Source organism: Fundulus heteroclitus, chromosome 19 (assembly GCF_011125445.2).
Source record: "Fundulus heteroclitus isolate FHET01 chromosome 19, MU-UCD_Fhet_4.1, whole genome shotgun sequence".
Lineage (NCBI taxonomy): Eukaryota > Metazoa > Chordata > Actinopteri > Cyprinodontiformes > Fundulidae > Fundulus > Fundulus heteroclitus.
Window position 1 is genome coordinate 19,805,283 of NC_046379.1, and position 13,940 is coordinate 19,819,222.

At 44.6% G+C, this 13,940-nt stretch overlaps 1 protein-coding gene across 1 annotated transcript in view; it reads right to left on the reverse strand.

The window, feature by feature from the left end:
• Nucleotides 1–493: 493 nt before the first annotated feature.
• Nucleotides 494–13,940, reverse strand: part of hs6st1a (heparan sulfate 6-O-sulfotransferase 1a) — a 78,370-nt gene continuing 64,923 nt past the window's right edge. The window contains exons 2-4 of the mRNA XM_012881049.3: nt 10,587–10,809; nt 8,797–9,045; nt 494–4,979 (exon numbers count right to left, since the gene is read on the reverse strand). Of these exons, the coding sequence (XP_012736503.2) occupies nt 4,653–4,979; nt 8,797–9,045; nt 10,587–10,809 (799 nt within the window). The 3' untranslated portion in view covers nt 494–4,652. The remainder of the gene's footprint in view (nt 4,980–8,796; nt 9,046–10,586; nt 10,810–13,940) is intronic.

Here is a 13,940-nt window from a genome sequence, read left to right on the forward strand (position 1 = left end):
AGCATATTAATATACTCAAAAGTGCCCAATCAAATCTAGTCATGAATCTGATGCTCGACTTGACAATAGATGTTCACAGTAGGGATGGCTGAGATGAACTGTTGGTATTAAAGTTTATTTCAGTTTTAAATCATGCTTTTGCACAATAAATCTCATTCAACAGTGCAACAGTACTGCTAAAAGCGCCTAATGACTCCGTTTAAACGGAGAATTTTTTGTTGATCGCATTTAACCAACTGAGTTAAAACAGCTTCTACAGTAAAACTAACAATCCCAACAATATCTGTCCTTTTGTTTTGGTTTTAAAACATTTGTCACCTGGAGTTTGGCGCTAAATTAAAAGATGACTAATTCCTGTAATAGGAAACCTGCTGATCTATAGAATTTCGTGCAAACTTGATGAACACAAACAAAGAAAGGTTTAGCAAACCGCAAATATTTAGGCAAGGTGCTGCAAATGAAAACAAAAAAAAAAAACACACAAACACTCACGTCTGTAAAAATGAAATATTTTAATTAGTGATTTGATGATTCAGCTTTGCAATCATAAGAAAACAAACCCACAAAAATGCATACATGAGGAGGCAGAGACAGACTGCGCATCAATTAATAAAAAACAAAACAAAAAACTTTCACGCTTTCTTTAACACATCTTTAAAAGAAGGATGATGCTTTGCTTTATCGTCACAAAGGAAACAATGTTAAGACATGAAATAATATATTTGAGCATACCTTTTCTCTGGAATGATGTCAGTAAAAAGCTTTTTCCTCTCTCTCTCTCACACTCACACTCACACACACAAACACACCGCTCAGACAAACAGTGTTTGATTCAAGCCTGATTATCACTCAAAACTGGAACGCTTAAAAACAAAAATAAACCTCCATACGTGGAGAATGGGTTTTGCCTTTTGCTCTACAAAAACAGATGCAGAGCTACACGTTGGACCGGAGCCCAAACAAACACCAATGCAAGCCCCGCTCTGATTGAGAAGTTATGGGCAAAATGCCCTGAAGCTGCGGCGTTTTCAAGTCTCCATCTGCAAAAAAAAAAGACAATGATGGGGAAGCTGATATGAAAAGGGAGGAGATCTCTCTCTCTCTCTCAGATCTGGTTCTCCGTCCCTATTGCATTACTTTAAAAACTGTGCAAAACGAAGCACACTGGCGACAAATACCTTGTGTGAGCCCTCCGGTTCTCCTCTCCTTCCCATGATGAATCATTCCTCATTAAAAACCGAGCAGATCGCACCATGAGGACAGGATTCGGTAGTGATTAGCTGAGACTTAAGTGTCCGGTTTTTGTTTTTTTTTAAAACGGCTGCATCACGCTTTCAAAAGACAAAGGAAGCAGGACGCCCGGCTCCATTATCTAGTTTGAATTACAACACGGAGTTCTCCCCGGCTCACTGCGACATTCCCCTCGGTTTCCTCTCACAGGTTTTCCCTCGCATTTTCTAAGTTTAACACCATTTTTTGAGTCAACCTACGACACAAAGCGTTTGTTGCTTTAGGTGAAACAAATTCCTACGGACAGGCAACAGACACATGGGAAGGACCGCGCACATTCATTTCACTATAAACACGGGTGGCTCTGTTTTTCCTTACTTTTCATGAGCAGGTTCCTAAGCTGATCTCATAAGGAAAATACAGAGAAACGCCCAAAAGCTTAAACCTGGAGCAAACGGCGGCTTTCAAAAGGTTGTCACTCCCCTTAAACTTTCACATTTTGTCACATTAGACGAACCAACTTTATTGTATTTTGCTGCCATTTTATGTGACAGACCAACTTTAAGTAATCAGTGGGTTGAAAACACTCCTAAATAAAAGTCCAGAGCAAACCAGCTGCTGTCCGTCCATCTCAGCGTGAATACAGCTGCTCTGGGAAGGCCTCAGAGGTTGGAGAGCCTTATTGGGGGATAAAAGTGCGATACTATGTGGGATGAAAAACTAAGGCTTAACGTCACCCAGCAAGCTATCACCAAGTTAATTTATAGCGGAGGAAGCATCTTGCTTTGGGGATGCTGATTTTCAGCAAGTATGACCTCTGGAGGAGCTGCAGATAACTACACCTCAGGTGGGAGAATCTGGTGACAGGACAAGTGTTGGTTTCCCACAAATCTGGCCTTATGATTTTCGTCCTTACTGCAAAATGCCGCGTGGAGGAAAACTATTTTTCTAAAGAAGAATAGACAGAAATGTCCTGATGTGCAGAGATGGTAGAGATGTAATGCAAAAGGACCACAGCAAAAAGCGGTTCCACGGGTCCTGACTCAGAGACAGACAACGTATACGCGTGACTATGACTAAGAAATTTACAAGCATGAATGACTTTCTGCGCTCCTCATAATTACGCACTACTTTGTGTTGCTCTATCCACATAAAATCCCCACAAAATACATCCATGTTTGTAGCTGGAACGTGACAAAATGCGAAAAATGAAAGAGGTGTGAATACTTTTTTTGCATGGCACTGGAGCTACAGCCTCAGGTGTAATCTGGGCTTCATGCCTTAAGTCTACGGTTCACTCAAAATTGGGTTTCTTGCGCAAACCTTGTGTGTGTATGTGTGTGTGTGTGTGTGGGGGGGGGGGGGGAATAACTTAAGATGCGTCTCCAAATATTTTCCTGAAGATATCTCAAGCATCTACTTCCCGCAGAGATTAATAAAACGTGCACCCGGGGCTAAACCGGCTGCCGGCGCCGTGTCAACATGCAGCCCCACCGTCTGTGGAACTGCTCCGGCTTAACCTCATGCAAACATTTATCTGTGCAGGTCAACAAGCCGGGCCCCGCGGGACCGCCGAAGTAGCTTTGAAGACATGGTCGAGCAGCTGGAAAACAGTTTAAAAATATGAGAGCTTTATTTTCACAGTAAGGTGTGGACGTGGACTGAAGGTAACGGCGGTGGTGGGTGGGGGGTGGTAGGGGGTGCTGAGGTCCAAAAGCTGGATTAAAAGTGCAGATTGGTCATATTTGTTTAACGACATAAATAACGCGAAGCTACAGTTGTGGGTTACAAGCGTCACATGGAAAGGAGACAAGAAAGGGGCTTGCATTATTGTGATCTGTCAGCAAAAATAAAACAACAACAAAAAAACAGAAATGGCTAAATAATTGGTCATGAAACGAGTCGTTCACAAACATCCTCTGTCGGTCATTCTCACTTTTTCTTTTTCTTTTTCCTTTTTTTTTTTTTTTTAAACAAAAGGCAAACACCAGTCTGGCTTCCTTGTACACACTATTTACACACCCGCACGCAAAACTCACAAGTAGTCAAAAGAAATTACTGTAGTACAACGCAGACTCAGATAGCTGGCGATAATTACGGTGACTATGATCCAAGTACGTAGAGGCACTGCTACCTCAGCCCGGCCGCCGCCGCCGCCGAACCGCGGGTCACCACGGCAGGCGTTTGCGCTCTTTCGGGGAGACGGGACAGAGGCTTGCATGAGATGGCTGCTTTTACAATGCAGTCAGGACATAAAAAAAAAAAATACGGGAGAAGAAGAAGAGAAGCTAAAATGCCACCCACTACATTAAGAGCTCGCATTGCCATGGTGACCGCTAGTTCTGCAGCTCCAATTTCAAGCATCTTTCTTTATTTTTTTTTTGTCCGAGTTAAGGCTTCCAAAGCACTTGCCGCTCGCGCTGCACGGTTCCTGGCAACAACCTACAGCACTTTCACCCCCCCCCCCCTTCACCGCCCCGCCCTGCTGCTACTGGTTTCTTCACACCTATGTGCGATTGGGTTCTGTAATTGGCTGTCTTTCTTTGCAGGACTGAGGCGCACCAACGAAGAAAGAAAAAAAAAAAGAAAAGAAAGGAGAGAAAAGGCAAAATAATGAACTTGTTAAAGTGACAGGAGCTTTGGGAACCTCTATCAGACACACTGGCGACACCCTTCCCTTAAAGAAGCGAGGCTTCAGTAATGGCTATGGTCCGTTGTTCATCAATCCAATCCTCTTCCATATATATATATATAAAACAACAAAAAAGAAAGAAAAGGAATTTTCTTTAGGCAGCGATGTTGGTCTCAGTGTTATTACAATTCTGCTTTAAAAAAAAAACAAAACAAGAAAAAAAAAAAAGCTTAAAGACCAAAACAAATTTAAAACCCATCTTAAAAAATCTGAATAAGACTGTTTCAGGGCACGCGTACGCTCATGGATGAAATGGGTGCTTTATGCTTTCGCCGCACAACTTTCTGCAGTTCTTTTCCCCCCCTGATCCCTGATAAGAGTCTCTCTGGCGCTGCCGTACTTCTTCTGTCCTTCATCCCGGCCTTTCCCAGTTCTAACGACCTTCTTGCTCCCCCCCTCCTTTTGCTCAGGTAGTAACGATGATAGCAGGGATAGAGAAACGAGGAGATGTGGCAGGCAGGCGAAAAGGGCAAGCAGGCGCCGATAACAACTGGGCGAACCTCGATAACGAGAGTCGATGCGAGCCACCGGCCTCCGGTCGCCATGGCGACCGACACAGGACCGCGACTCCCAGCCCAGATCTGCGTTTGGTTCGGGTCGTTTGAAGAAGGCGCTGCTTTCCCGCGGACGCACGTCTCTGCGGCGCCTGTGTGTTTTTATGTGTGTGTGTGTGTGCAGGAGTATGACTTTGACAGTACGCGCGTGTCTGCCGTCTGTTCTCGTTCTGCTGCTACCAGCGGTTGATGATCTGGTTCATGTAGTCCTCCGTGGGGAGCCTGGCGCCCGCCTCCTCCGTCCGGCCACCGTCCTCGCCGTCCGCCTGCTCCTCCCTCTCCCCGTCGCCCTCCTCCAGTGTCGATTGTGAGCTAGCCTGAGCGCGCGGGGGCCACAGGCCCACGCTCAGGCCGAGTCCCTGGTGGCCCTGCTGCATGTAGTTCTTGATGCGCTGCTGCCGGCGCTCCTGCTGCCGGGTGTACTGGTAGCGCTGCTGGAACAGGTCCCTGGCGTAGTCGTAGAGCTCCATGTCCAGCTCGTTCAGCTCCTCTATACGCTGCACCTGCACAGGAGGGACAAGGTTTACGTTTATTGCCGGGTCGCACAAAGACATAACCCTAAAAGGCGGAGGAGGAACACAAAAAGGAGTGAAATGCCTGTTTGCTTTAAAGAGATATGTTAAACTAAATGGAACAAGAGATTAAAACAGGGTTTTTAACCTTTGCTTTAGTATCGCTGTGCTCTTACAGCTGCCCTCCTCTTTTGCTTTCATTTAAAATCCACTGTGTAACAAACAAAAAGAGTAATTTCTGCTACAAATCCCAATTTAAAAAGACACCCTTCTCTGCGCCTTGAACAAAAATAAATTAGTCTGGAGCAAAAATATTTGTTTAAGCATAAAGCGTGTCCTCTGCATTGTGCAGGCCAAAATACTTGAGGTTCTCTCGCAGTCTTGTTTTAGGCTGCTGCGTGTTCCTACGCGAGGACGTCCTCTAGCACAAGAGCGGTCTGCAAAACGCATGTTGACCGAAAGCAGAGAACTAACGCTCGATTAGCCAAAGCCTTTACTTCAATGAGTCAAAAAAATAAATAAGTAGGCAACAGCAACAACAACAACAAAACAAGCAAGAAAGGGAGAAATCCCCCACTAAAACAAAGAGATGATGGCTGTGTAAACAACAGCTTCTGAAAATAATTAAAAATTTATTCAAGCTTAGAAAAACATTGGAGCTCCAAACCGACAGAAATGAGCTCAAATAGAAAGCTCCTCTAGCCGACTGTTCGTCTCTGGCCCTTAAAACAAAGAGTTGCGCTCACAGATATAGAGATAAAAGATATAGAGCTCTCTATATCTATGGTTGCATATATGCAGGGCCGTGAACTCATTTCCATTTCAGAGTAAGGCTTTTAGTTCGGGAAACACGGATCGGTCTGTGAAGGGAAATGATACATTCATCCTTGCTTCCTTCTCACGTAGCAGGGACTCGTATGCAAAGATGTAAGAACCGAAGTGAACGTTTTATCTTTTGTTTATTTGTTTTGATGGCCATCAGATTTTCCTTCACCTCAGGTGATTACTGAAGGGGGTGTGGTCCCATGTTATTTAGCGGATACGGGCGGACCGAACAGGTAAGCGTCGTCATAATCACTGTCAGTCTTAGTTTTTCTTTAGCATCGTCGTTCTATGTCATTATTTTGGTTTTGCTTTATTTTTCAGTGTTGATCATAAGTGTATTGGTTTTGATTAGGCAATGTAATACCTTTGGAAAATGAATAATGGATCGAAGTCGCTACAGATGATCTGTTCGTGGCAAACGTTGAGGTCTTTTGACCCCAGCCAAGTTTCAAGTCTTTCAGATGAAAGTCCCAGGCAGCTTCTAAGACTTTGGTCCCAAGTCCACAGGTCCAGAGAAAGTCTCAGTTTATTGAGGGGCAAATCCAAGCCAAGCAATGAGTCTTTAGTCCCAACTCCAAATCCAGCCGTCAGCCTATGAGGGGTATGTCCAAGTCGAGTCTTTAGTCTTTGAGGGGCCAGCCCAAGTCCTGAGTCCTTGAAGGACAAGTCCAATTCCAGACTCAGGTTTTTGGTTCCAAGTCTCAAGGGACAAGTATAAGTCAGGTCTCTAGTCTTAGACTGGCAAGTTCCAAGACTTTGGGTAAACTTCCAACAGTGAGGGTCAACTTCAAGTCAAGTATCAAGTCTTTTGTTTCAAGTTATAGACTTGAGCCTGTGGTGCCAAGCTCAAATGAAGGGCAAGTAAAGTCTGTAATGCAGTGGTGGTTTTAGAACAAAATTTAGCATGGGGGCCAGGGTGGGGCCAGTGTTTTTTTACAGGGGCACAGAACAAAAGATTGACCTAAACAGGTCAACATTTCATCGTTTAATATATTAAGTAAGCCAAAGAGCCAATTGTGGCTCTTGAACTGCAGGTTGCAGACCCCTGGTCTTTTCTCAATACGGCAGGAGCTTATTGTGAAACAGTAAAAAAATTATTATTGTTATTTTTTATATTTATTTTTTAATTATTTTGTTATTTTATTATTGGGTAAAACCATAAAAGTAAAAAATACAACTGATCCAAATGACCAGTCAGTCAGGGTATCTTTGTCAGCATTTATCATCCTAAGAAATTTAATATCATGTCTTTAGTACAGGGGCCAGGAACAGTTCTACAGGGGCACAGGCCCCCGTTGGCCCCTGTCTAGAACCGCCCCTGCTGTAATGTCTGTTCACAGAAGGTCTCAAATCTTTGAGGGAGTCTCAATTCTTTTGACCCAGGTCCCGAGTCTTTTTGCGTAGCTTTAAGTACGGCTGAAGCCTAAGTCTCGATGTTGGGTCCCCATCTCTGCACATATATTTACAGAAAGGCAATCAGAGGCGCGGTGGTGGTTCTCTCTAAAGGATTATTGAAATAATGCTGTGTCAAGGTTCAAAATGTGGAACATTTGAGCTTCAGAAAAACAAAACTGTGGCACACACAAAAAAAAATCAAGTACTTCTGCAGAAAGGAAATAGGAGACAATTTAAGGGCTTTGATTCTCAGAGGAACTTCTCCAAGAGAGAATCCCATGAAATGTGTTGAGTTGAAAGATGATTGTTTCACAAACTGATCGTTAATACAAAAAGTGGTGAAAAACGGACAGCTTTGACAGCAAACACCAAGATTTTAGATAATTCTGGAAATGTGATGAAGCAAATTACCGAACATCTCTTAATGGCGCAGACGTCTGGGGAACGACGCGACTCAAAGAGCATGTACAGGCGGCGTAAAAACAACAGAAACACGATGATGTTAGCTTATGCGACGCAGCTGGCCTCACTGCAACGTGCCGTCAGGCGCGCGCGTGTGAATGAAACACAGAGGGGGGAACGTGTTTAATTACGAGAATCCCTTTGAAACCTCTGATCAGCTGCGAGACGTGATTTGTGAGCAATGCGTGTGAAAACGCAGGGAGGCGACATGTTGCGTCCAGGCTGGGAAATTAAGAGGTTTTGACGCCGATGCAAACCCAGACGGCTTTAAGGCCTCGAAGAGTTCGTCCGTCAGCGAGAGGCAATCAAATCATGGAGAAACAAGGTGCAATCAGAGAAGCCTCGCCTGGACCTTCAAGTCATTATGGGTAGGAGCGCATTTCACCAGAGCATAGCAGCAATATCGGGTTTTATAAAAACCTGCAGCCTAGTTATACCAGTTTTCTGTTTCACACAAAGGTCTCTGAAATTAGATTTCATACAAATGGTGATTTTAAAAAGCAATTTTTAACAAAAAAATAATAATAGTACCACACGCAGACTCCCCACATGCCCTATTCCAAACCTTTACAATGAGACATTTTCTCTCCTTTTCATGCAAACCGCTGGTCCACTTCTTTGAGTCTGGCAGCTGTGCATATTTTATTCTCTCCGAGCAGCACCGGCTTGATGTTTAAATCACCACGCTGCTGTGCTCCGGAGGTAGTTTTTTCCCCTTTTTCTATTTTTTTTTATGCAGAGAAATTGAGCTTAAGAACTCCCACACTGGGCCAATCAAAGTGTGAAGAACTGGTTTGAAGCTGCTGTCTTTTAACCAGTTGCAGTTATTTCAGTCCATTTCACAGCAAGCGTTTACCTTCTGTCGCGCCGTTTGTACTTTTCTGCATTTATCTCCTTTTCAAGATTAAAAATGAATAAATAAATAAATGTTTTCCTGGGAAGATTTACGTCCCTCTGTAAAGACCACCTCAAAGGAAAGCAATATCTGATTTTATCTTAACACAAACACCGTGCTGTTATAATTATGTTTATTAAAACCGGGTAAATAAATTCAACTTGCCTTGGGAACAGAGCGTAGTGGAAAGCGGTTTAGAAAAAGTTGTTATTGCTGATGTGTTGCACTGACCGTGGTGTTGTCCAGGTCCACCCCCGCAGCCCGGGTGCTGTTGTACTGCATGAAAGGCCTGATGAAGCGCAACCTGAAGGTCCGTTCGAAGAGGAACTGCGTTTTCCTCTGGTACTCCGTCAGGCCGAAGAAGGCCATGTCTCGCAGGTTCTTCTTGGCCGACTCGAGCAGCAGCTGGGCCCGCTTCTTCTCCGGCACCGTGGACATGTTGTAGCAGCCGACCAGGCTCAAGTCGGCTAACATACGGACCTGTTGGCACGGGAACAGCGGTACAGGGAGGTTTGTGACTGAAGTTTCGCATTAAAAACATTTATTTAGCTCCATTAATTCTGTTAAATCTGACCAGCTTCCTAGATGCTGCTAAAGAAAGGCATCCCCACAGCATGATGGTCCCACCACTATGCTCCACAAAGGGTTTGTTTTAGCGTTGTATTTTGTATGTAGGCCAAAATGAGCACCTCCTGCTACAGGTTTGCTGTGTTTTCTCCATACAGTAGCTTGTAGCAAACTGGAAAGCAGACCCTCTTATGAATTTTATTCTTGCTCCTCTTCAGACCAGCGTTGAATTTGGAAAGCGAACAGACTTTCCCACCTGAGCTATGGGTCACCGCAGCTCCTCCTCCACTTAACTGTATAACTGTAACAACTGTAACTACAACTACAACTGCAATCATCTGCCTTATTTCTTTTTGTATCTTTCTGTTTTTCTTCTACTTACCTACTCCTTTTTGATCCAGGGTATAACGAGGACACACTGTATATATATATATATATATATATGATGCACCTCGTCCTACTTGACACCTTCTTCCTATGATTACTGATTCTGAGCCGACGTGACATGTGAATTTCTCCAATGTGAGATCAATAAAGCCTATCTTATCTCTTATCTGTTATCTTATCTTTGCACGGCCTGTCGTCTTTAGGCGGATGAAGATCGCAGTTTGAGGCCTTCACTGACCAGCTGCATTCGAAGTTGAAATTACACACGTAATGCGGTTTTACAATAGGTTGGCTGCTGAAGGCTGGTTGCAAGGGATTTAGTTTAGGGGGTCAGACTACAGGGGGACTGAATCCACTTTTCAGATTTCCATTTGTGAAATATTTCAAAAACCACGTATCCCTTCTTTTCCATCGACTATTACGCCCTGCTTTGTCTACCATGAGCTTGATTCTTCGTATTGCAATAGCTTAACCCCACCTTTTATAGGAGGACAGAGACAGCTCTTTATTGTAAAATCAAATGCATTCAGTACATATTACAGTACAAACGGGGGGGAAAAGTTCAGCCGACAACACAATGTACACCCTGGCCTGCAGGTTCAGCCCGATGTGTAGTGTGTATGTCACATATGAGGCTTAATAAAACCCCCCTAGGGTCCAGATGAGATAAGCTGGCCGACACAATGAGGTGGGAAACTGAGACGGCATGTGGGGGGAAAAAAAGGTGTGAATTTGCTGTTTTTTTTTTTTAATAGCCAGAGGACAAACTCCTGACTGAGTCAAGGTGAGTAAGAGTGTGTGTTTTATACACTGTGCACATGTTATCTTTTTTCTTTTAAAAAAAAGAAGAAAAATTAGTAAGCCTTCCAATTTTACCTTCATCAAAATTTCCTTTTTTAGGACTTTTAACACAAGCTGGTCGAAACTGCGTTCCCGTGTCGTCTCTGTCAAGTGAAGCCAGGTGCGGACGCAGGCTAGCAGGTAATAAATCACGCAACAAACCCCGCCTCGTTTTTTTTTTACGGCGCGTCAGCAGCTCGTTGTACACGGCCCGCCCTGCTGCGTACCTGTCTGTTGTTGGCCAGGTTGTACGGACAGTCCATGAACTGCTGCAGGGTGCACCCCGACCAGTCGGAGCCTTCGTAGCACGACGGCAGCTCCTCCGGCGTCGGGGTCCGGCCGTCGCACATGTGGAGGGAGGTTTTCCACGTGGCCCCCCGCTGCACGTGCCTCCACTCGCTGAGGTAGCGGGACACGGGGTCCCTCAGCAGAGTGATGTAGTAGAACTTCCTGTTTGGTGGGGAGGGAAGGCGGGGAAAGCGAAGCGAAAGATTGGGAGAGGGGGAGAAGAGGGAGAGAGAGAGACAGGAAAATAATTAATATTCCTTAAAAAAAAAAGACACTAAGTGATTTATTTATTTCATGAATAATAAAAAGATATTTTTCTACAGTGGAACAGAACCAGGATGAATGGATGGACAGATGGACTGACAAAGAGGGGTGGATGGACGGATGCACAAACCGACGGATGGATGATGGGTGGGTGGACAGACAGATGGATGGACAGAGAATCACATGGACTGACAGACGGACACAATGGAGAAAAGAATGAACCAGATAAATAGATTTTCTAAAAATTCAACCTTTATTTATACACGTTTCTCACTGAGATCCAACATCTCATTTGCGAGAGACGTAAAAAAAAAAAAAAAGGTTACATAAACAGTAACGATGCAAATAATTAAAACAGAAAAGATGAATAGATGGGTGAATTTACAGACAGGCGGAGAAATAGACAGGTGACGGGTGGGCAGCTGGATGGATGGAGGACAGATGTGGAGATATGTATTGAGAATAATAGTCTAATGGACCTGGAACAATCCTAAACCCAATGCCAGGCTTTCCCAGCATCTGATCATACAAACGACTTACTTTGCCAAACGAGACAAGCTTAAACGACTCAAGCAAAAACCGCAGAGGTCACAGAAACTGCTGCCACAAAAAAAAAAACATCACGTGTTATTCCAGCGTTAGCCAGGAGGAGGCACTGTTTGCAAGAGTTCGCGGGATAAAAGTCATTATACACCATCCTGACTCCAAGTAGAGAGGACCGAGGTCCTCATATGTTATTTTTATTAGCAGAAACTGCTTTGTGGTGCAGAAAGAAAAAAAAAAAACGTGTGTCTGGATGACAGGAAGTGGAGGTAAAAACGAGCAGGAAGCAGCGGAGGAGGAGGAGGAGGAGGAGGACAGAGTTGATGGGTAACGCAGTGGCTCGGCTCAGCGTTTGAGGCCACGGCGTGCAGGAACAGAAACTTGCTGGCACAAGCACACCTCCCTCTGCAGCAGCAGCAGCAGCAGCACGTCTCCGCGCTGCGAGCCTCAGCGTCTCCGGCAGCCTTCCTCCTGCTTGGCGCTGCCACCGAATATTACATCTGCCTCCGAGAGATGACTCACCCGGCATCTGAGATTGGGACGGGGCCGCTTGCTTGTGTGGCGTATGTGTGAGAGGTAATGGAGCACGGTGCGTCTGACTGGGAGAGGACACGCCCACTCGAGTGGAGACCTTTCGCTCAGGCTAATCACTGCGGTCCCGTCAGTCAACACATCCTCATTAACCACGCAGGCAGGCAGCTTTCACGTGCGTGGTTGTGTTTGAATACGTGCCGAGATCGCCGGCACAGATTTGACCCTCCGTCCCAGCATGCGAGGCCGAGACTGATGTTTGCAGAGGGAAGCTCACAGGAACCCACTGAAGTCATGACCCAAACACTCTCATGCTTTCCTCGCTACAGACGCCTTGTCAAACTGTTTATATCGCTCTAAGTTCCCCGTGTTTTTGTTTATATTACAACCCCCCCCCCAAACCCAAACCTGTTTCAGATGGAATGGACTGAAAAGTGATTTTCAGCCTTCATAAGTGAATTTTGCAACAGCAGCTGTGAGCATTTTGGATATGTTGGACATCCGGTAACTGGAACCGTGTCCGTTTTTGTTGGGAAAAGAGCTCAAGTCCAGCTGGATGTATCCGAAATCATCTGCTTATCAATCATCAAGCCCTGCCAAGTGTTGCATTAAGTTTTGGACTTTGACCGGGCCGTTCTCACACATAAATGTGCTTTGACCTAAAAGATTACAATTTCGGTGTATGTTTAGTGTTGTTGTGTTGCTGGAAGGGGGACTTCTGCTGAGATTCTTTGAACTATGGGTGACTTCTTGCCATTCTGACATAAACAGCAGATTACTGGTGTCATATCAACAGATTCTCTCTCCTGAGGAGATCCTATGGCTCTGTGCAGCTCCTCCAGAGTTACCTTTGGCTCTCTGGGTAATCTTTATGAGAGTTTGGGTTATTGTTTTAAACCTAAACCTGCTTTAAACTTCTCTAAAACTTCATCCCTGCCCTGTCTGCTGTGTATCTTGGTTCTTCTGAGGGTGTTTACTCACTATTAATATTTTCTAATAAATCTCCACCAGCACAGATATATATTTATGCTTGGACAAAATTACACTCATTACTCTAATTAGTAATTAAGAGACTTCTTCAAGCACTGGGTTTTATATATGAATATTAGAGTAAAAAGGGCTGAAATGCATGTCCCACCATGCTTCGTTTACCTTCTAGTTGATGTGCAAATGTTGGTCTGTATCACAAAATCCCAATAAAACGCTGACATTTGTGGTCGTAAATGTGATGAATCGTGAACGAGTTCAAGGGGGTACGAATGCTTGTATGTTTTTGCTGAGGGACAAGATGTAGGCGCTTCAAAAATACCGAAATAACAAGATAAACCTAGTTCAGAAGACAATAATAAAATGATGTCTAGCAACAAGTCAGGAGATCCTGGTCAGATTTCCCATTTCCTGAATAACCCCCCCAACCAGAGCTGGCGTCAGAGCGCGCTTGATCCCTGCAAATGGAACAAATGAAGTGGCGGCGGGGGGATGACGGACAATAAAACCACCAAAGCTTCAATCCGGCGGCAGCTGGGAGATCCCGGACAACCAACCCAGACAGACCCTCAGTCACCGACCGTGGAGACTAGTTTCCAAACTCCAAATCCCATCACCCTTAAACCTAAAATCTCATCCACCCCCTTCCATTCCATGTCTAATAAAATAAAAAAAACAACAACAACAAAAAAAAAAAACCCACCACAGCCAAGCTGGAGCCTGCAGGAGAGCGGGGGTACATTATGGAGATTCCTATGATGACATTATCAGCATTCTTAACACTCCCCAGAGTGCCGTGTGTGTTTGTGTGCCAGTTCATGAGTCTGCTGTGGGTTTCGGAGCAAGAATACGCTTATTAAATCAGTGATGACATTTCCCCCCCTCTTGGCTCCCATTCCACCAAAAAAAGAAAGAAAAAAAGAAAAAGGAAACAAAAAAAATAAATAAAATAAGAAAATCACGGTGCA